The sequence below is a fragment of the Erpetoichthys calabaricus genome, chromosome 1, assembly GCF_900747795.2.
Source record: "Erpetoichthys calabaricus chromosome 1, fErpCal1.3, whole genome shotgun sequence".
Classification (NCBI taxonomy): Eukaryota; Metazoa; Chordata; class Cladistia; order Polypteriformes; family Polypteridae; genus Erpetoichthys; species Erpetoichthys calabaricus.
Genome location: NC_041394.2, coordinates 177,015,386 through 177,037,431, shown reverse-complemented (window position 1 = coordinate 177,037,431; position 22,046 = coordinate 177,015,386). Strand labels below are relative to the sequence as shown.

At 40.5% G+C, this 22,046-nt stretch overlaps 1 protein-coding gene across 3 annotated transcripts in view; it reads right to left on the bottom strand.

Annotated features, from left to right (window-relative positions):
- cfap54 (cilia and flagella associated protein 54) overlaps positions 1-22,046 on the bottom strand; it is a 212,851-nt gene that overhangs the window by 113,873 nt on the left and 76,932 nt on the right. For all 3 annotated transcript variants that reach the window (XR_007934367.1, XM_051924377.1, XM_051924375.1), the window contains exons 30-34: positions 20,978-21,064; positions 20,683-20,809; positions 12,770-12,878; positions 4,849-5,027; positions 3,571-3,768 (exon numbers count right to left, since the gene is read on the bottom strand). Coding sequence is in view for 2 of the 3 variants with exons in the window: in XM_051924377.1 (XP_051780337.1) it covers positions 3,571-3,768; positions 4,849-5,027; positions 12,770-12,878; positions 20,683-20,809; positions 20,978-21,064 (700 nt within the window). In the remaining variant the exon portion in view is untranslated. The remainder of the gene's footprint in view (positions 1-3,570; positions 3,769-4,848; positions 5,028-12,769; positions 12,879-20,682; positions 20,810-20,977; positions 21,065-22,046) is intronic.

Here is a 22,046-nt window from a genome sequence, read left to right as displayed (position 1 = left end):
TGACACCTATGCCGACACCTATGCTGCCTAGTGTGAAGGTGTCGACGTTTACTTTCGAATATGTGGCTTTGGGTGTCACTTCTTATGGATGTGTGGGGGGGATCGTTGTTGCGCGAGCGTTTTTTTTCTTTTTGTGTTCCTGTGTCTTGTTTGAATCCCCCTCTTTGTGTGTGTCCCGTCCCTTGCTTGTAGGGTCTGTGGGGTGGTTTTGTGTTCTTTTTTTTGGTCTTCCATGGGCTTGTTGAATCCCCCTCTTGGTGTGTGTCCCGTCCCGTCCCGTGCCTGTAGGGTGGGGGGGGCGTGGTCGTGCCTTGCTATTGTGCGCTCGTCTGTTCTTTTTGTTTGGTGTGTTTAGTTTCGTGTGCAATGTGTTTCGTGCTTTCCCCGCGTTTGAGTACTCTTTTCTGTGCCTTTTCCTTATTTTGGTGCTTGTTGAGCCTCATTCTTGTGACTCCTTTCTGTATGTGCTCACTCCTGTTTTCTGTGCTCTTGCCCCCCTCTCGCAGCCCCTCAGCCGCCTTTGTCGCCCTCTTTTGTCCGCCTTTCTCCGACTCTCGCGGACTCTTTTTGCGCCTACGTCTCTCGCGGACCCTCATCCGCCTCTCTCGCCCTCTTTTGTCCGCCTTTCTCGGCTCCTCAGCCGACTCTCGCGGACTCTTTGTTGCGCTGGCGCAGTACGTCTTTTTGCAGCTACGGCCCTTGGCCGGATGTGCCTGCGTCCATCATCCGGTTTAGCATTCTCGGTTAGTAATATGGATATTCTGTATCTTGCTCAGCATGGGTTTCGCGCCTACGTTTTTTTTCAGTCTTTTGAATTCCAGTTTTCATTGTCTCTAATCTGCACTGCATGTGTTTGGCCCCTTTGTTTTTTAACCTCTTTATGACGTTTTACTTTCTTTTCTACTCTGTCTTTTAATTCTGGCCTTGCTTTATTCTGCTTTTTTTTCCAATGGCATCTGGTCCGTGGTGATTATTTTCCCTTTTTCGAGTAATAATTTCCATTTGTTTGCGCTACTGTGATCTTTATTCTTTTTGAATACTTTCTAATTTTCCTACTTTCATATTCTTTAACTTTCCCCATATTTGTATCGCACATGCATTTTTTTTTTGAGCCTTTCGAATTCCACTGCTTTCATAATCTGCTCTGCATGTGTATGGCGCCAATGTTTGTGAACGTGTTTATGAACTTCTACTTTGTCTTTTACTCTGTCTTTTAATTCTGAGCCCGATTGGACGTGCTTTGTTTCAGTTCCACTTGTTACGGGCTGATAATTACTTTCCTTATTTTCTGAATTTGCACCTAGATTATTTTTTCTTTTTTGCTCTTTTTTCTCTCCAACGCTTTTGAGTCTCTTTTCTCCGGGCTGCTTTCTTCTTTGCTTAGTTGACGTTTTATTTATAACGTATTGTCCTTATACACTTTATATGCGCTGAGACCCTGGATCTGTGTGTGCTCAAATCCCTCATAAGACTGAATGTTTTGCTGCCCCGTTGTCTTATTTGATATTGATTGCAAGTAGAGCGTGTCTCGCAAGAATCTCATGTTCTACGTCATCGCGAGATGGTCCAGGGTCAATCTCTTGGCACAATGTCTCATGTTTAAGGCCCTCGCAGGTCTTTTAACCGTCTTCCGCGATCTTAATGTAAAGATCACATCTCAATGCCCTACTGTTTCTCTCCAGGATTTTTTTTTATAATAGAGAGAAAAGAAAAATAATTTAATTCCTGACAGTCTTGTTAGTACTTTGCTGTCCATGCATTATGCTTAGCTTTATTTTTATTTATTGCTGTTGTTTAATATGAATTATTTTAATGTGTTTTCTTTTATATTGATTACCTAACTTCAATATAATCATTTATTTGTTTTATTAGTTCATTGTTTGTTAATTGCTTTTTTCTTATTGTTTAATTGTTCTGTTTCATGTTTAATTTCTTGTGTTTTAAAAGCCAGGGCCCCCAATCATCCCAATGATGCATTTAGTGCACTGTCTTTGGGGCTACTCTACGCTGAAGCAGGTCTTCTCTTTCTAAAGAGAGCTTATTCCAAGTGTTCATATTATCTTTCTCTCTTTAAGAGAAATACTGTATTTCTTTAGAAAATGTAGAATTTTTCATTTGTCTGAGGCTCTTCTCCTTTCTGAGTGAATTTTGAGTATCATTTTTGTAAACTTCTTCCGTGCAGATGTTCTTACAGTTATAGTAACAGAATATCATTAGATTCTCTATTGTCCTTCTTTGGGTTTCATGAGTTATCCTTGTTTTTGTTTAAAAGATATTTGCAGAGTTTCATCTTTTTGTGCAGTTTGTAATTTTTCTTTTAGTTGATTACTTCATGCATGTTTATATAATTTGCAGTGTAATTTAATTATTAAGCTGTAGTCATGCGTTTTGAAAGTTTCTACCATTACCCTTAGATCATAATAACTATTGTAGTACACCTCTTGTACTTATCTTTAAATTTTACTCTAAATGTACTTTTTAACTTTGCACTTTCAAATCACATTATAATAATTTACATTTAGATAAAACAGTCAGCTATATAAATAATGTTGGGTTTTATAACTAAAATATAAATAATTCCTGTGTAACCTGTAATTAATTATGGTTGCCATATTTTGCTGCCCAGTACTGAATGATCATAGCATGACTGGATTACTCATTTATTTAACTGTGCAGTAAATTTAATGACATTTCAAGTCTTACCTTCATATAAGAGCAGCTTGAATTGATTTTTTTTTGTCTTGATTTAAAGATTAATGACCTGGATTATTAGAAATGCTTAGTAAGTTTCTCCTTCTCTGTACGTGAGGATGTTATGTATAAATTGAGCTGCAATGTTTTGTATCACTGAGAACTGGTGAGAATTATGATGTTCAGTTCTCCCTTATAAACAATTATAAATAAACACAGACAGCTATGCTGAGCCTTGGATTGGTTAATTACCTTCACAGTAATAATATTGATAATTAGCTCAGGTGAAGTGCTAAGCAGTTGAAGAGTTATGGAAAGGTCAATAGACTTTAAAGAGCTGCACCTACAGTACAAAGGGATATGACAGTTTGCTCCCCCTTTATGCCAATGGTGGCATTAACCAAGTGGTAATTCTCTGGTTTGGCATTGGATCAGCTTATAATACAAATTATACCAGTTGAAGAATAAATGTGCACGGTTAACTTTCATTTTGGTTTAAAATAAAAATCTAATTCAGAAAAAAAACTCAAAATATTTATATTAGTTACATTCAAATTATCTTAAATTTGTCACTTCTGCACTCTGTACATATCAAAATCCCATTAAAACTTCTGCATATGCCAAAAACAATATAAGCAAGCAACTGGCAAGGAAAGCTTGTGTCTGGAGGTGGGAGTCATGACTTTACTGTGTTTTCTTTATGAGGGCAATTTGACATTACATCTTGTCTGGCATTTTAATTTGGATTATACACGTTCAAATGTCAACAAAGGTTTAATAGCTATATATTTCCCTTCATAATCAATTTCTTCTCACATGTTTGTAACCCCACCAACTGCAACTAAAAGAAAAACAAGGCAGCATAGCTGAGAACCACACCTGTCACTGCATACATCCCAATACTGCTCCAAGGTCCTGCTGAAGAGGGTAAAATATGCCTTTCCCAACACAGAATTAATTTGACAACGCCAGGGACGCTCTCCTGCACTCAGGAATCTAAGCTGTCTTCTCCTCTTCCAAAGCTTTGCCAGAGGTGTTAGGTGGGTGAACAAAATTTCCATTGCCTTCTTGTCACTTCTGCAATAAACATAGAGGAAAATATGACAATGTGATGCCATTAAGTTAAATGTCCAGCAGTAGATTTCTGCAGCTTAAACAATCCGTGCCTATTCAATGATCACCGCCGAAGAGAGTGTATCCAAAGTGACTTTACACAGGTGAAACACCAGACACTGAGGGAGGCTATTGTTGCAAATAATTAATTTTCAATATTAAGAAGACCCTGAAAGAAGAGGTCTGTTTGATTTGGGCTTGTGTAGACTCATTGGCTAAACTGTGAGGTGAGGACAACCACAGTGGGAGTCCATGACGGAGCTGGTCTACTGATCCCTGTTCTAGTCCATTTAAGCATTGATTGATACTCCCTGCATTTTCAAATTATTCCTTCAAGCAGATCGTGAAGCAGCGCTGGAAAGTTGTTAAAGGTAAATTTCACACAACCATTAGGAAATTTATCTTCACACAGAGAACCATAAGACAGTGTGGTAGACAAAAGTACTTTAGGGACCTTTAAAACCACCCATGATGTTATTTTGGAAGAATTAAGTGAATAGGACTGGTGAGCTTTGCTGGGCTGAATGGCCTGTTTGCATCTAATTTTTCCTAACATCCTAGACCAACAGAACATATTAACTTCCTTGAGAGCAAGTTATACATCACATAAATGTAAGTACAACAGTTTCCATATTTGTACAATTGAAGCACTGCAAGGAAGGCACAGTATAATTTCATTGGACCAGTCAATTACAGTCAATTAGCTTAGACAATAAGCCACACGGCCTTCAAGTACTATTTATCCATCTATTAGGTCTCTCTGTCTATTACTCATAAGCCACTGTTTTGTTTTTGTTTTGTTTTTGTTTTTGTTCTTTATTTCGCCTTATACAATTTCTTGTATTAGGAATTTGTTAGTTTTCGCATACCCCATGGGGTCAGAGCGCAGGGTCAGCCATTGTACAGTGCCCCTGGAGCAATTGAAGGTTAAGGGCCTTGCTCAAGGGCCCAGCAGAGTAGGATCTCTTTTGGCAGTGACGGGGATTCGAACCGGCAACCTGTCTATCTACCTTGGGAGCTTGGGATGCTGTGATAACATCTTACTTTTGTTTGTCCATTTTCTTTCCCTGTGCCTTCTTTTTCTCAGCTTGAGGATTTGCCTTTTCAGATGGAGCCTTCTTATCAGGCGTAGGTTTTTTCTTATCAGCCTGAGGCGGTTTCTTGTCAGCTTGAGACTGCTTTTTTCTGGCAGGAGTAGCACTCCTGGGTGGTGCCTTTCCTTTCTAGGGATTAAATATACAAATTAATCTCTTACAGAATGACATTGAAAAACAAAAGCAAATAATGGTTAAGGACAACAAAAGACTTGGATGCTACAGGCTAAAAGAACTGCATCATTTGAAATAAGAATTTTTTGTGTGTGGTTGTAGTCAGAAGTCAAGCAAAATGACACCTTTTATTGGCTAACTAAAAAGCTTACAATATGCAAGCTTTTGAGGCAACTCAGGCCCCTTCTTCAGGCAAGATGTAATACAGAAACTGGAGTTCCCTGCGTTTATATAGACAATAGAACAGATACAACATTGGAAAACCTTCAAAAGAGTTTGTTAGACAGTTATCTTATCCAAAGATCTTGACCATACATTGTTCTCTTCTCTTGCTAAATGTATCTTAGCTTGAAGAGGTCTATTAATTTTCTACATTTAAGATGTCTCACGTAAAGGATTTCCAATGTTGTATCTGTCCTGGTGTCTATATAAACACAGGGAACTCCAGTTTTTGTATTACATCTTGCCCGAAGAAGGGGCCTGAGTTGCCTTGAAAGCTTGCATATTGTAATCTTTTTAGTTAGCCAATAAAAGGTGTCATTTTGCTTGACTTCTCACTACATTCACAATGGCTAACATGGTACAACACCCTAGTACTACTGTTTATGATCAGTAGTGTCAAGTTCTTGCTGGGGCTTTTTCCCTGGCACTAGTTTTATTAATGCTTTTTCCTTAATTTCTCTTTAAATTGTTTTATTATTTTTGATTTTTGCTGAGTTGTGGAAAGGTGAGCCACCCCACATTAATTTTCTCATCCAGGTTGTCTACAATCTGCTTCCCAGTACATCTAACCTATACAGATGGGGCAAAACAGAGACACCAGCTTGCCTTATGTGCTCCAAGCAAGGAATTTTAAAGTACATTCTAAGCTCCTGCCCAAAAGCACTGTGTCAGGAACAGTACAGATGGAGGCATGACATGGTCCTAAAGGCAGTTGCTAGAGCAAAGGAGTGGAAAGAGTGAAAAATCGTCCCCTCTCAAATGGGCAGTCACCTTCATCAGGCCTGGAGAAGTGCCAAGAATGGAAAGAAGACCTTCAGTGGCATATGCAAAACATTGGCAGTTGTTGGTGAATCTTGAGCAACAACTCCAGCCAAATAGTATTCACAACCCTGAGGCTGGTCCAAGTCCTCCAAACAAACAGTGCTGTTGGAGTTAAGAGTCTCTTGGGAATAACACTTGGAAGAGGTCCTTGAAAGAACGCTTACCAAATACTAGGCACTGATCAGAGACTGTCAGCAAGTTGGATGGAAAGTAAGGTGTCTTCCAGTGGAAGTGAGCTTCAGGAGCTTTGCAGCTTAATCTTTGATTAAAGCCTTCAGCTACTGGGGCATCGAGGGAGACAAAAAGAGGAGAGCCATTGTCATGTCTCAGGTAAATACACCTAATGAAGATAACTCAATGCCAGGCAGCACTCACACAAAAAAACAGTGACAGCCAAAAGAGAAGTCCAAATGAAATGGCTTAATTTTGAATGAAGGCCACAATACAAAGAAAAACTTGTTAACATTGAATATATTTCCTTCAATATCATGGAAGAAGAGCATACCCCAATGGTACAAGGTGCCTTAATATATACATGGACTCTCTACCAAAGGCATGGTAAAAACTGAAATGAACATCCCCTTACTTTACCAGAAAAAAAGACCCTTTCAAACAGGCAAAGCAACAAAGAAGTCATATCATACAGCCATCTACAGCACTACTGAAGCAGTGGAGTGAACCTCAAGGTGGCTGTGGCTTAAGAAAGCCATCTGGACATAAACTGGGGTCTTATTAGGCTTAGCTGAGTACCTAGTGCAGGGTGTATAATGTTGAAAGACTCAAAACATCTTAGGATCCCAGCTACATCATTGACATTCTGTTAATAAAGTATCTATCTATCTATCTATCTATCTATCTATCTATCTATCTATCTATCTATCTATCTATCTATCTATCTATCTATCTATCTATCTATCTATCTATCTATCTATCTATCTATCTATCTATCTATCTATCTATCTATCTATCTATCTATCTATCTATCTATCTATCTATCTATGAAAGTATTTGCATAGTTGGTGCTTCCACTTTTCCCCTAAAATACAGCCAAAGGGGACAGAGCCTCCATTTACTACCAATCACTAATTGTCTGTGTTTCACTTCATTCCTGAAACATTGCATTGTCTTTGTGCGCTCATTTTGAGTCTAATTATAATTATTAAGAATTAGATTATATTCGTTTAGGTTTTCATTTAATCTTATTGTATTGTTTCTGATGTTGATATGGTTTCTTTCTTTGGATTAACATCTTAGTCTTGACTTTCTGTTAATTTAAAAAGTTATCGATAGTAAAAGGAGCAATTGTTTATTGAACTTCAACCTTCCTCTGAGTTTTCCCAATTACACTTGTGGATTTAATATGGGATTTAGGCCTCAGGTATTTTATGTTGTTAAGTAATTTATAATCATTAATTCCTTAGGATTAAGGCTGCTAAAGTTCTGTTTAGCTAAGTAAATTGTAATTATTGGTGATTTTTTTTAAATTTAGCAGTTATATTTCCATTGTATGGTTCTGTTTGATTAATATTTATCCTTATTCTTTCATTTATTTTACTATGTCTTGATTGTTGTACTATGCTAAAGAATGGAAAATAGCACAAACATAATGAAAAGTTTCAGCAATAGAGACCGAGTCAAAAATAAAGCTAGGATCGCAGCTGGGATTTCTATAGCCTGGTGACAAAACCAAAACTTGTGGAAACAACCAACTTTGAAGAAACAGCCTAAAGTTCACCAAGCAAAAAGATATTTTAAAGAAGTATGGTCGAAATAAAGACTTGTGTTTATCTGCATTCCCTGACAAGGAAGAGACGCTAGTGCTGAACCCTTAACTTATCATGTAGATGACGTCATGTGCCACATACTTCTGGTATATTTCCAAAGCAGCTAGTAAACAATAGCCATGAAATGGTGGCATCCATTTAAAACCAAAATGGCATGTAAGCTGATGCAATCAAGAAACTGTTGCAATATTTGACTGCAATATTTGAATTCTGCATACTGTATATACTCACATATAAGTCGTGGTCTTGAAACCCGAAAAATCGATCATAAAATCAGACCTTGACTTATACGTCATTCAAAAATACGACACAATTTTTTTTACATCTTTTTGCCAATCTCGCACCGTTTTCTCAGACACATCGAACTTTGTTGCAGCAGCACAGTTACCAATTTCTTTCACCACTTCAACGACTTTTAATTTAAAACCAGCTTCATATTTTCTTCTGATCGAACGCTCCATCGTAGATAAGGGATGATCTTATGATAAAGGTATATGAGGGTGTGAGATACAAAAAACAATTAAAACATTGCTTTGGAATAGTTTGGGTATTACCGTGTGGTCACATAGGCACAATACATAGAAAAAAAGGCAGTGTGCTCTGTGGTTACTCTCTCAGGTGGGCGTTAGCATATCATAATCTCTTGAACCAATAGCGTGAGTTTTCCACATTCGACTCACACGACAAACATAAAAGCAGTGGTTCCAGATGAAGTATCGCCATGACCGCTGAAGGCCTGTGCATTGGAGCTGGGGAGTCCTCTACAGCACATCTTCAACCTGAGCATGGAACAGGGGAGAGTCCCGAGGCTTTGGAAAACATCTGGTATCATCCCAGTCCCAAAGGTATCACGTCATAGTGAGCTGAATGACTTCCGGCCTGTCGCTCTGACGTCACATGTGATGAAGACAATGGAGTGACTTCTTCTTCACCACCTGAGGCCACAGGTCCGCCACGCCCTCGACCTTCTGCAGTTCACATACCAGGAGAAGGTGGGAACAGAAGATGCCATCATCTACATGCTGCACCAATCCCTCTCCCACTTGGAAAGAGGCAGTGGTGCTGTAAGAATTATGTTTCTGGACTTCTCTAGTGCCTTCAACACCATCCAACCTCTGCTCCTTAGGGACAAGCTGACAGAGATGGGAGTAGATTCATACCTGGTGGCATGGATTGTGAACTACCTTACAGATAGACCTCAGTATGTGCGTCTCGGGAACTGCAGGTCCGACATTGTGGTCAGCAACACAGGAGCGCCGCAGGGTACTGTACTTTCTCCGGTCCTGTTCAGCCTATACACATTGGACTTCCAATACAACTCGGAGTCCTGCCACGTGCAAAAGTTTACTGACGACACTGCTATTGTGGGCTGCATCAGGAGTGGGCAGGAGGAGGAGTACAGGAACCTAATCAAGGACTTTGTTAAATGGTGCGACTCAAACCACCTACAACTGAACACCAGCAAAACCAAGGAGCTGGTGGTGGATTTTAGGAGGACCAGGCCCCTCATGGACCCCGTGATCATCAGAGGTGACTGTGTGCAGAGGGTACAGACCTATAAATATCTGGGAGTGCATCTGGATGATAAATTGGACTGGACTGCCAATACTGATGCTCTGTGCAAGAGAGGACAGAGCCGGCTATACTTCCTTAGAAGGCTGGCGTCTTTCAACATCTGCAATAAGATGCTGCAGATGTTCTATCAGACGGTTGTGGCGAGCGCCCTCTTCTACGCGGTGGTGTGCCTAGGGAGGCAGCATAAAGAAGAGGGACGCCTCACGTCTGGTCAAACTGGTGAGGAAGGGAGGCTCTATTGTAGGCATGGAGCTGGACAGTTTGACATCCATGGCAGAGCGACGGGCGCTGAGCAGGCTCCTGTCAATCATGGAGAATACACTGCATCCATTAAACAGTGTCATCTCCATACAGAGGAGCAGCTTCAGCGACAGACTGCTGTCACTATCCTGCTCCACTGACAGACTGAGGAGATCGTTCCTCCCCCAAACTATGAGACTATTCAATTCCACCCAGGGGGGTAAACGTTAACATTATACAAAGTTATTGTATTGTTATCTATCTATCTATCTATCTATCTATCTATCTATCTATCTATCTATCTATCTATCTATCTATCTATCTATCTATCTATCTATCTATCTATCTATCTATCTATCTATCTATCTATCTATCTATCTATCTATCTATCTATCTATCTAAAATACCGGAAATTATACGGTAAAATCAAGTCCCGACTTATCCGTGGGTGGGAGAGCTTAAACGTGAGTATATATAGTACTTCAAAACTCCAAATGGCTGCATAATGTCAAAACAGTCATAACAAAAACCCTACCAAAAATTATAGTATGACTGAACCATAATGTCTTGTTAGTAAGTTTAAGTTATTTAACACTGTGATCAACTCAATTGTACTTTCTGAATTATTATTTAATTCTTCAATAAATACAATTAAATAATTATTATTTAAATGGTTTGGAAGGTTTTAATAATTAGAACAATTTGAAATACAGCAGGGGCCTCGTTTATGAAACTTTGTGTGGATTTGAGCATGAAAATATGCGATTGCCAAAAAAAAAAGGGAACTGTGCATGCCAAAATAAAAAATCAGATTTATAAAACCTGGAATACCCACATTTCTATGCAATTTACCCTTTGTAAATAAAAATCACCTTTTAAAAAATGTGTCTAGCCTTGAACATCGACCTAAAACATTCATATATGGAGCACGCTAATCAGCTTCATACATATGTAGTTACAATGCTGCAGAACTTCATTGGCTGATACAGTGGCCTTTCCCTCCTAACACATCAATAACCCATCATCTGCATGCGAGAATATCTGGCTGTGCTCCGCAACTGAGAGTGCAAGATCATTTGTGGCATTATGTAGTGCCTCTCCCCTACGCTCTGTGGGTCCGCAAAAGGTGTGGGGCAACATCATCTGAGCAGGTAGCCACTATCACCTGGCACATGTAATGATGTGATTGCTGTTACAATGAATAGTACATACCATATTAAACACTGAGGGTTCAGCCAATTACCTTACCCACAAGCCAGTCACCACATACAACACCATCCATCACACTTGTCAAAATTATTTTGTCTCAAAATAAATTAATCATAGGCTGACACAGGCCACTGAGACACAACATTTGCCAGTCACACAACTGCTCACAGTTAACAAATGTAGCCTCATTCTCACTAGGTGCCCTCATTGTGTGGTCACACAACATGACTGAAATGAAAACAACAGCCACATGAGCAAGCAGCATATCTGTCAGGAAAAAAGCCACAGCAACATCAAATGGCAGTGAAAGACATTGCAGCAACCTCGGCAGGGTAACCTGGGATGCTATATTTCATGATAGGCACATGCACCACCTTTCTTCGAGGACTTAGGAAACAGGTGTTACTAGCTACAGAATATGATGAATTTGTGTGCAGTGAAATCTGCAGCTTGCTCACAGATATGCATAATTGACTTTAATTATTTGTGATCTGACTTTTGTTATTAATGGCAAGCGTGCCAGATGTGTACCTTTTGAGGTATGAAGTACCATTGGTCAGCTTCCTTACTTAACAAGACATTATCATGACAAGACATGTACTGTGAGTGTATGGAAAAAAACACAGTAAAACAAAACAATGAGCCATAAAATTAGAAAAGAAACTTCTAAAGCTTAATAATGAAATAAAAAACATATTGTCAGACAAGACAAAATCGGTGATACATTCAACCAACCTCAAATGAAGGCTGATTTTAAGAAAAACTGGCTTGGACAGGTTGCTGTTTTTCGGGGTAATTTTAGAAATGATCTGTATTTTTTGTGCAATCTGCTTACAGCAAAGTATATTATTATTATAAAGAAATAGCCCTTTAGATTTATTTTGCATAAAAAAAAACTCTAATGGGGGTGTCATGTTTTTGTTAGAATGAAACCATGTCCCTTTTCATTTTGAAATGGACACCTGGCCCAAGCACTTAAGAGAGACACCTAAATATTAAAAACATAAACATCTTCTACTGTATGCTGCTTTAAGAACGTTTATAAGGGATAGGTGGCACTCATTTGAGCTAATTTAATGACCCTGATCCATGGAGAACATGTAGTCAGGGAAAAGATCTGGCAGTGCCACTGTCTGTAGACATATGCAGCTCACATTATATTTGTAAGAGCCATTTGTTATTTAGTAAGGTTATGTTAAATTGATAGAAACATGTTCTTAGAGAGAGCAGAGGTATCTCATGAAGTCTGTTCAAGAAAGGTAACATGCAAGAACACTTGGATATGCCAATGGCGTCTTCCAATTTAACTGAACGAGTGAAGTCTTTTGGCGACTCACAAGAGGACAATGTAACAACTATAGGTGTTGAAGTAGCAGCTGAGATATCATATTTGGGCCAGAAAGAAAGCAGGCCTTTATAAGTTTTTCTGAGCTTAAAAGGGAGGAACATCAGAGGTCTTCAGGAGGCATGCTCACTTCACTGGCTTGGAAATGACTCCCAGAACTGTTTTAAAACTGTCCTTTGTCTGTCTAGAATTAGGTGAAGGGTGACTAATGGGAGAAAAAACTGATGGGATTGCAGAAAAAGCAAGAGCAAGAACAAAAAGAGAAAGAGCAGGGAAGTGAAAAGATTTTGGGAGATGGGATTATAGGGATATCATGGTGTCAGTACACGATTAAGAAAGCCTCAAGATGGCAGCAGGATTTCAAATTATGTGTTCTACTCGTGAGCCTCTTTGACTTTGCTTTAATTCACAATTTTGCAAACTTTAAGACTACACTTGACATTGTTGGAAGACTGCAGAGATGCCACTTTATTATTAATTATACACTCCATGTGACTCACCTTCTGATACTCAGTCACTTCAGCTGTGTACTTTGTCTTCTTCTTGGAGGCTCTACCTCCCCTCTCCTCTTCCTCCTCTCTTTCACTCTCAGTAAGAACTTTATCCCTCCTACAAGAAAAAAGTGCCAAGAAGATCAAGGAGCAAGATGCAAACTCCATATTATGACTGGGAAGGAAAAGAATAGTGTGATGACACTGAAGTTCCATGAAACAGCCAGCGCACAATTAGGGCTAACATCTACTTGATTCTCTGATCAAGATGATGGAAAAATCAAGCTTTATCTCCTTAGGACATAATTAACATCCACCTATTTTAATAACATATCTCTTTATTATAAATGAAAATCTTGAGACAAGATGAGACTATTGCAAAGAGATTTTTTCAAGTCTCGCCCTCCTCTCAACTCTTTGCGGTTAATGGCCCACGCCCACTGTCCTCTCACCTCTCATTCGTGTGAATGCTTTTGTCAGACACAGTTCCTGCGCTCTCAGTTCTTATAAATTTTTACGTTTTCCTCACTTTAAGTTCCCAATAATAGAAGACTTATTATGTCCAAATCTTATTGAAGAATTTCATCCCGAAGGGTTATCAACAGAAGAAATGAGTACACGGGCAATCCTAGCACCGAGAAACAATGAAGTCAAAATTGTTGATCAGTTACACAGCAAATTGGTTAAATGTGTATCAATAGACTATACTGAAACAGTTGGTGGTGATGGTGTGGAAGATGAAAACATCAACTTACAATATCCCGTAGAATATCTACTACCGTTAACACCGTCCGGACTTCCACCGGCCAAATTAATGTTGAAAGAAGGATATATTGTAATATTATTGCGTAATTTATGTCTGAGTGATAGGCTATGCAATAGGACAAGATTAGTTGCATTTAAAATTGGTTGAACAATTCTGACATGTAAAATTTTAACAGGCGACAAAAAAGGTAATGTGGTACATCTTCCGTGGATAACATTAGACACAAAAGGAAAAATCAAGATTTGCCATTGATATGATATGCCATTCATATTAAAACGTTTACAATCTCCCGTTAGAATAGCTTTTGCTATGAAATTAACAAATCACAGAGACAAACACTCGAAAAACTTGGTTTATTTATTAGATTGAAAGAAACGATATTCACGATGGGCAGTTGTACGTTGCGTTGTCACAATGTAAGTCCAAACACGGAATCAAAATTCAAAGTGATATTGATGAAAAGTTAATTCCAAATATTGTTTTTACTGAGTTTTACAGTAAAAGTGTAAGTTTAAAAAGTATTTGTGTGTTAATTTCAAAGCCAGAAAGAACAAAAACGTATAACACAACTAATACCTCTAACGCAACATGAAACATAATTTTCTTTCAATTTATTACGTTTTACTATTTTTTCCTATGGTTAATTACTCGCTGTAATGTAAAATAGTTAGGTCTATTATGCATATGTAACAATTCCCATGAAAATAACAATCTGTTTAAATTGTACATCTGGTTCCCCATATGAGAGCATGGCACCCACACAGTGGTTGACGAGAGAAGCGGGCAGGGTGCAGAGCACCCTAGTTTATTTAAAAAACTAAAAAAACAGTATTCTAGATAGATAGATAGATAGATAGATAGATAGATAGATAGATAGATAGATAGATAGATAGATAGATAGATAGATAGATAGATAGATAGATAGATAGATAGATAGATAGATAGATAGATAGATAGATAGATAGATAGATAGATAGATAGATAGATAGATAGATACTTTATTAATCCCAAGGGGAAATTCACATACTCCAGCAGCAGCATAATGATAAAAAACAATAAACTAAAGAGTGATAAAAAATGCAGGTACAACAGACAATAACATTGTATAATGTTAATGTTTACTTCCCCCCCCACTCCCGGGTGGAATTGAAGAGTCACATAGTGTGGGGGAGGAATGATCTTCTCAGTCTGTCAGTGGAGCAGGACATTGACAGCAGTCTGTCGCTGAAACTGCTCCTCTGTCTGGAGATGATACTGTTCAGTGGATGCAGTGGATTCTCCATAATTGATAGGAGCCTGCTTAGCGCCCGTCACTCTGCCACAGACGTCAAACTGTCCAGCTCCATGCCAACAATAGAGCCTGCCTTCCTCACCAGTTTGTCCAGGCGTGAGGCGTCTTTCTTCATAATGCTGCCTCCCCACCACACCACCGCGTAGAAGAGGGCACTCACCACAACCGTCTGATAGAACATCTGCAGCATCTTATTGCAGATGTTGAAGGACGCCAGCCTTCTAAGGAAGTATAGTCAGCTCTGTCCTCTCTTGCACAGAGCATCAGTATTGGCATTCCAGTCCAATTTATCATCCAGCTGCATTCACAGGTATTTATAGGTCGGTACCCTCTGCACACAGTCACCTCTGATAATCACAGGGTCCGGGAGGGCCCTGGTCCTCATAAAATCCACAACCAGCTCCTTGGTTTTGCTGGTGTTCAGGTGTAAGTGGTTTGAGTCCTTGATTAGGTATCTAAACTCCTCCTCCTGCCCACTCCTGATGCAGCCCATGATAGCAGTATCGTCAGCAAACTTTTGCACGTGGCAGGACTCCAAGTTGTATTGGAAATCCGATGTACAGTATATAGGCTGAACAGGACCAGAGAAAGTACAGTCCCCTGTGGTGCTCCTGTGTTGCTGACCACAATGTCGGACCTGCAGTTCCTGAGACGCACATACTGAGGTCTGTCTGTAAGGTAGTTCACAATCCATGCCACCAGGTATGAATCTACTTCCATCTCTGTCAGCTTGTCCCTAAGGAGCCGAGGTTGGATGGTGTTGAAGCGCTAGAGAAGTCCAGAAACATAATTCTTACAGCACCACTGCCTCTTTCCAAGTGGGAGAGGGATCGGTGTAGCATGTAGATAATGGCATCTTCCGCTCCCACCTTCTCCTGGTATGCGAACTGCAGAAGGACGAGGGCATGGTGGACCTGTGGCCTCAGGTGGTGAAGCAGCAGCCGCTCCATGGTCTTCATCACATGAAGAGCGACAGGCCTGAAGTCATTCAGCTCACTAGGTCGTGATACCTTTGGTACTGGGGTGATGCAAGATGTTTTCCAAAGCCTCGGGACACTCCCCTGTTCCAGGCTCAGGTTGAAGATGTGCTGTAGAGGACTCCCCAGCTCCAGCGTACAGGCCTTCAGCAGTTGGGATGATACTCCATCTGGACCCGCTGCTTTGCTGGCATGTCTCCTCAGCTGTCTGCTTACCTGGGCTGCTGTAATTGTGGGTGGGGGGAAACTCTCTCCTATGCTGGTATCAGCAGAAGGATGGGTGGAGGGTGCAGTACTCCAAGGTGAGAGTGGGTTAGGGTGGTCAAACCTGTTAAAGAAGTTGTTCATCTGGTTTGCTCTCTCCACGTCTCTCTCGATGGTGGCACCACGCTTTGAGCTGCAGCCAGTGATGATCTTCATCCCGTCTCACACTTCCTTCATGCTGTTGTTCTGCAACTTCTGCTCCAGCTTTCTCCTGTACTGCTCTTTCACCACCCTGAGCTGGATTCGGAGTTCCTTCTGCACGCGCTTGAGCTCATGCTGATCACCGCCTTTAAAAGCCATTTTCTTCTGGTTCAAAAGGCCCTTGATGTCACTTGTAATCCATGGCTTGTTGTTAGCATAGCAGCGTACTGTTCTTACAGGAACTACAATGTCCATACAGAAGTTAATGTAGTCAGTAGTGCAGTCAACAACCTCCTCAATGTTCTCACTATATGATCCCTGCAGGATATCCCAGTCCGTAGTTCCAAAGCAGTCTCTCAGAGCCTGCTCTGCCTCAGGGGACCACATCCTGAATGAGCGTGTGGTTGTAGGTAGCTCCCTCCCTCTTGGTTTGTAGTGAGGCTGAAGCAGAACCAGGTTATGATCTACTTTCCCAAGCGTGGGCAGCAGGGTGGCACTGTATGCGTCTTTAACGTTTGCATACAGTAGGTCAATAGCAGTGGCGGCTGCTAGCTTTTGAAACAGGGGAAGCTCATATTAGGCCTTCATCATAAAATTCATTATGTTATTTGTACGTAAATTCTGCCCTCAGTTCCTTTTGCAGAAAATGGTCTGTGACCCTGTCGTACCAATTGGCCGTCTTTTCCAGGGACTTAACCAGTTTCCTCTCAATGGCCAGGAGAGCAAGGTTGCTCAAACGATCTTGGCCCATCGTGTTGCGGGTGTATGACTTGACCCGTTTTAAACAGGAGAAGCTCCTCTCTACACCTGCTGATGTAGCGCCAATTGTTGCCACTAACGACAACAGCTTGTATAGCTGAGGCATTGCACTATCCAACTCCATGTCTTTAAAAAACACCAAGAAATCACACAGCTTACCCCTGCTCCCCTGTAAGTCATGATCTGAATATAGTACTTGAAGTTCAGATCTAAGTCTCCCTGAGTCAAAGAAATGGCCATAACTTTTCAGCACACTTTCAAATGTCTCCTCTGGAAACACTTGTCTCATTTCATCAAATTTCCCTGGATTGACTAATTCTAAGAAGCTCATGCTTTCCAAATTTAAAAAACGCTGAGAAATCTGCTCCATGAGATTGTCTAGGATGGCCATGTACAAATTTCTGTAGCTTTCCTGGGGATCCTGTAATTGTGACAGACGGCGCTTTCTAATAGGTTAATCTCGAGGGTCTGATGTGAGATTTGCTGCTTTTGCATAAACTGCTTGATAAGCCTCCTCTGACCTCTTCTCCTTGACAAAAGCAAGGAGAGACCCAATTCTTTTTTTGCAGTAAAGAACATCCATAGCCCTTTGCTGGACAATATCAAAGACAACATCTGTCTCAGAGAATATTTGTTCATATGTGTACAACATGAACACAAACTCAAAATCCTCCAGTTTCATTATGAAGCCTTTGGCAGCATCTAATGTGTCATCATCCATGCTCTCATCCTGGGTAATCTTGTCAAAAGTCTGCAGGAGGTCATCATAATTGTTTGCCACAGTGCTCACTATCCATGATGTGAAATTCCATCGAGTAGGAGCGTTTCTGGGCAATCTTGAAGACCCTGCAGACTCAAGAAAAGACATCCTTTTTGTGGACTTTGAAAAAAATGTGGTGAACCCAGAGAGAGATGCAAAAAATATTCTTGACTCAGGCAAGCATTTAGCACCCTGGGACAACACCAGGTTCAGTCTGTGTGCATAGCAATGCACAAACACTGCACTAGGGGCTGTTACTTTAACTTGGGCCTGTAGGACATTGAGAGATGAAGCAAAGACAGCAGCCCCATCGTAGGTTTGTGCCACAAGTTTTTCTCTAAAACTGTAGCCCTGCATGTTCTCGTTTAAAACTTCAAACACAGACTGAGCATCTCGACCCCCTGACACATCCACATATCTAACAATGACAGACAGTTGGGCATGGCAAGATATGTCAGCTGCTTCATCCACCTGCCATGCAAAAAAAGGAGAAGTCTGAATTTCACCTTTTATATGATCAGAAACAGTGGCTGCGAGAGTAGAGATCAAGTCATTTTGGATTGAGTGGGACATACCAGAAAACACAGCTGATGACTGAAATTGTGTGGCCAAGACAGAGTCATATTTAGCTAATGTTTCTGTAAATTCCCTGTAATTCTCCTTATTTGCTGATTCACTACTCTCATCATGCCCCCTGAATGCCAGCTCCTGACGGCCAAGCAAGGAAGTCACATCAATTAGACGGTTTACGAAGGCCCTGTTTTTTTTTTACTGTTTCATTATGTTTTGCCACCTGAATGCGAAGACCTTCATTGATTGTTCAAACCTGACCCTGCCCAGACAACTTAACCTTGCACATGAACTCACACATGCACTTTTCATGCCTTTTGTATGCCCTGTCAAAGTTACCCAGATCCCCAAAACCCACGTTTGACCAAACACATGCCATTCCCTGAGAAGGTTTCGTCAAGAGGCGTGGCCAACAGTACATTTTCTTTGTCACAGCACTTCCAGTCAGCTAGTTCACCTTGTCATACCAGGAGAGCTGAAAAGACCTGTTATTCTTTCCTGATTTTTGCACCAGATCAATCTTGGGCGTTGGTCTGCCCTGCCGTTTAATTCTGAGTCTCTCCTCGTAAGGAAGACTACTAAATGGTTTTGCCAAAAGCAGGTCAACAATATTAGCACCGTCTGCGTCTGCCATTATGCACAGCTTGCTAGCTGGCTAGTTTCCCCTTCCACGAGCTACTTTAATTATATGAACAAACTAACTTTACAATGCTGAAACAAGGAGCAAAGTCAAGAATGCTATAATATGTTTTTTTTTTTATTATTTAAAGAATGATTTGTACAAACAAAAATGGTTTATATCACCAGCAAACAATACAGAGTGCAGCAGTTTGTCGTACGACTTCACCTGCAAATCCGCATGGGACTGAACTCGAATCTCTGTAGTGCTGATGTATACTTAAGACATGCTGTCAATCAAAAAAGGGGTTCCGCCCTTTAAACAGCTCCTCCAATCATCATGCAGCAGCCCAGCGTCCAGGCCCGCCCACTGCTCCATTCACTCCCAGAGAAGCTGAGCTTCCCTGGAAGTGACGATTTTGGTGCATTTATCCAATTACCGTCCAGCTTTTCTGCAGTGAAAAAAGCTCCTCTGTGCTTGCCCATTTAGCTCCAGTGAAGCTGGGCTTCAGGAGGGTTTAACGTGCTGTGCTGCATGGAAATGTATGACAAGAAAATCGCGTCAAACAATCTACAATAAATACCTGATTCTGAACGAGCTAGTCATGAAGTTGAACGCGTTCTGGCGCACTTTTATTAAAACCAATATAAATACGACAGTGCATATATGAGCATTTATTTTCTGACATAGTAGAGGAAGCGGAGCTTCCCTTGTAGTCTTAGAGCAGTTGCCACTGGTCAATAGTCCTATTTCCCTGGGTGTTACAATCCACATACTGGGAGAAGGCAGGTAATATTTTGTCCAGCGTCACATGGTTAAAATCTCCAGAGATTAGCACAAGCGCCTCGGGGTGCTGTGTTTGTAATTTAGCAACAGCGGAATGAATGATGTCACCCGCTATCTCCACGTTCGCCCGAGGAGGGATGTAAACAATAACAACAATGACATGTCCAAACTCTCTGGGCAAGTAATAGGGACGCAGACTTAGAGCCAACGGTTCGATGTCCCTGCAGCAAGTGTAGATTTTGACATTTACATGTCCAGAGTTGCACCACCTTGTATTTACATAGAGAGTGAGTCCACCTCCTTTCTGCTTTCCACTGGTATTTGCGTCTCTGTCCACTCTAACTGTACTAAACCTGGGTAGCTCCATATTAGCATTTGGGATGCTAGTTGTTAAGCCACGTTTCACAAAAACACAACAAACTACATTCTCTGTAGTTCCTGACATTTTTCACCAGTGCAGCCAGTTCGTCGATCTTATTTGGTAGTGAGTTCACATTTCCCAGGATCACAGAAGGCACCGAAGGCTTGTATTGCCACTTTCTCGAAAGATGCTTAGCCTTTAGCTTAGCTCCAGCTCTGCTGCCATGATACCGCCTTCTTACCTTGTCAGGTAAATAGGGAACCACACTGGCGCAGGCATTTGTTCTCAGTGCTTGAAGTTGACTGAATAGATGAGTCTTGGCGTGTAAAAATCCATGTCCAAGTAGTAAAAAGTGTCCAGGGAACAAGTCCACATAAAAGAAAGTGGTAGGAGTGATCAATGAAATTGATAAAATAGAGAAAAAGATAGAAAGATAAAGTCGTACATGGAGCTGCTGGAAAGGCTGACATTTGTGACGGCACCTGAGTCAATTACTATTCTATATAATGCTTTTCAGAAAATGAAAATAAATAAACAAAACTGGAGGCTTGCTAAGCCTTCAAACTAAGAGAAATAAGTGACGATCTCTTGTAAAGTTAATAGTGCTCACCATTTCCATCAGACCTACCTGCTAAGCATGAGGAGAATCTCCTGTCCCCAGGTGAGCACCAGATCCATCTGGTCATCACTGAATGTCTTCTGCAGGAGCACAGTCATAAACTCAAGATAGCGGGCTTTCTTTTTAAATTTTGACACTGCAATTATGCACAAATACATAAAAATGACTTTAAAGAGTCACACCACACCACGTGAGAAAAGCAAAGTGTAATGGTATCATGGGCTTGTTATTGGGAGTGTAAAGCCACAAAACTATTCTGCTGCCAAAAGACATTTTGCAAAAAAAACCCTCAGCTGTAACTCACCTTCTTTATATGCAGCTTTCGGAGGCAATGAATAAATAACAGAATAAAGAATGGAGGGGTCTTCCTGGCCTGTCAGTTCTTTACTTACTAATAAGAGAGACAGAGAGAAAGAGAAACAGAGAGAGAGACATGGTGTTAGAGGAACTGAACATCATGGTGTGACTTCTTATATATCAGGTAAGGGTAGAGTGAAATGCTGACAAAACCACTCATCATTACCATTTGGACTACTGATCTACTCAGTTCTTAAATATTGACAACATTTTGATAACATTGGAACAACAGAAAGCAAGTAATGGAAATATCAGCTGGGAAGTGCTTTTCAATATTGTGGACTATGACAAGATGTTAGATCATATTTTTACTTCTTGCAAGTTTTTTGTTTATAGGTTATCAGTAGCAATCTCATTTCTGGTAAATAACATGATATGCAGAGAAAGTAGGTTTATGATTAGTGGTGTGTGAACACCACTGAGTTCACTTCACTTTGAGTTTTGTGAAATCACAGAAATGTTGGGGATTTTTGATGAACTCGATGAAATGCATTACAGTCAAGAGGAAGGAGGAACTGAACTAATTTTGAGAGGATTATAATAGTGCAATGGTCTTTTAACTGTCCCTGAGGGTTAGGAAAGTGTCTGCCAAATATGCTAAACCGATTATTACTGAGCTGTGAGGCAGGACTGCTAACCACTACAACATGCCTCAAACAACAAAAGACACAAACTGAACAATACCCAGAAACAAGGTACAACAAATGGCCTCAAACTAATAATAAGTGAAACAAATATATCATTGTGCTCATAGAGTTCCAGTGTTAGAGCACTAATTGGCCATGCCGCATAGCATTTTTTGAAGTCATGCTTTCTTGCACAAGCCATTCAGCATGGTCACGTCCATGCAGTTGGCACATCTTTTTTGTTTGTGATCTGTCTGTGGAGATGCTTCACACTTTTTCCTCCATCAAAATAATTGAAACACCTTAAATAAATAGTAATAATTCTTTGTTATTTTTATTTTTTCACAGGCTGTCATGTGTTTTCTGACTCTGACTTCTCTGTTTGAGCTT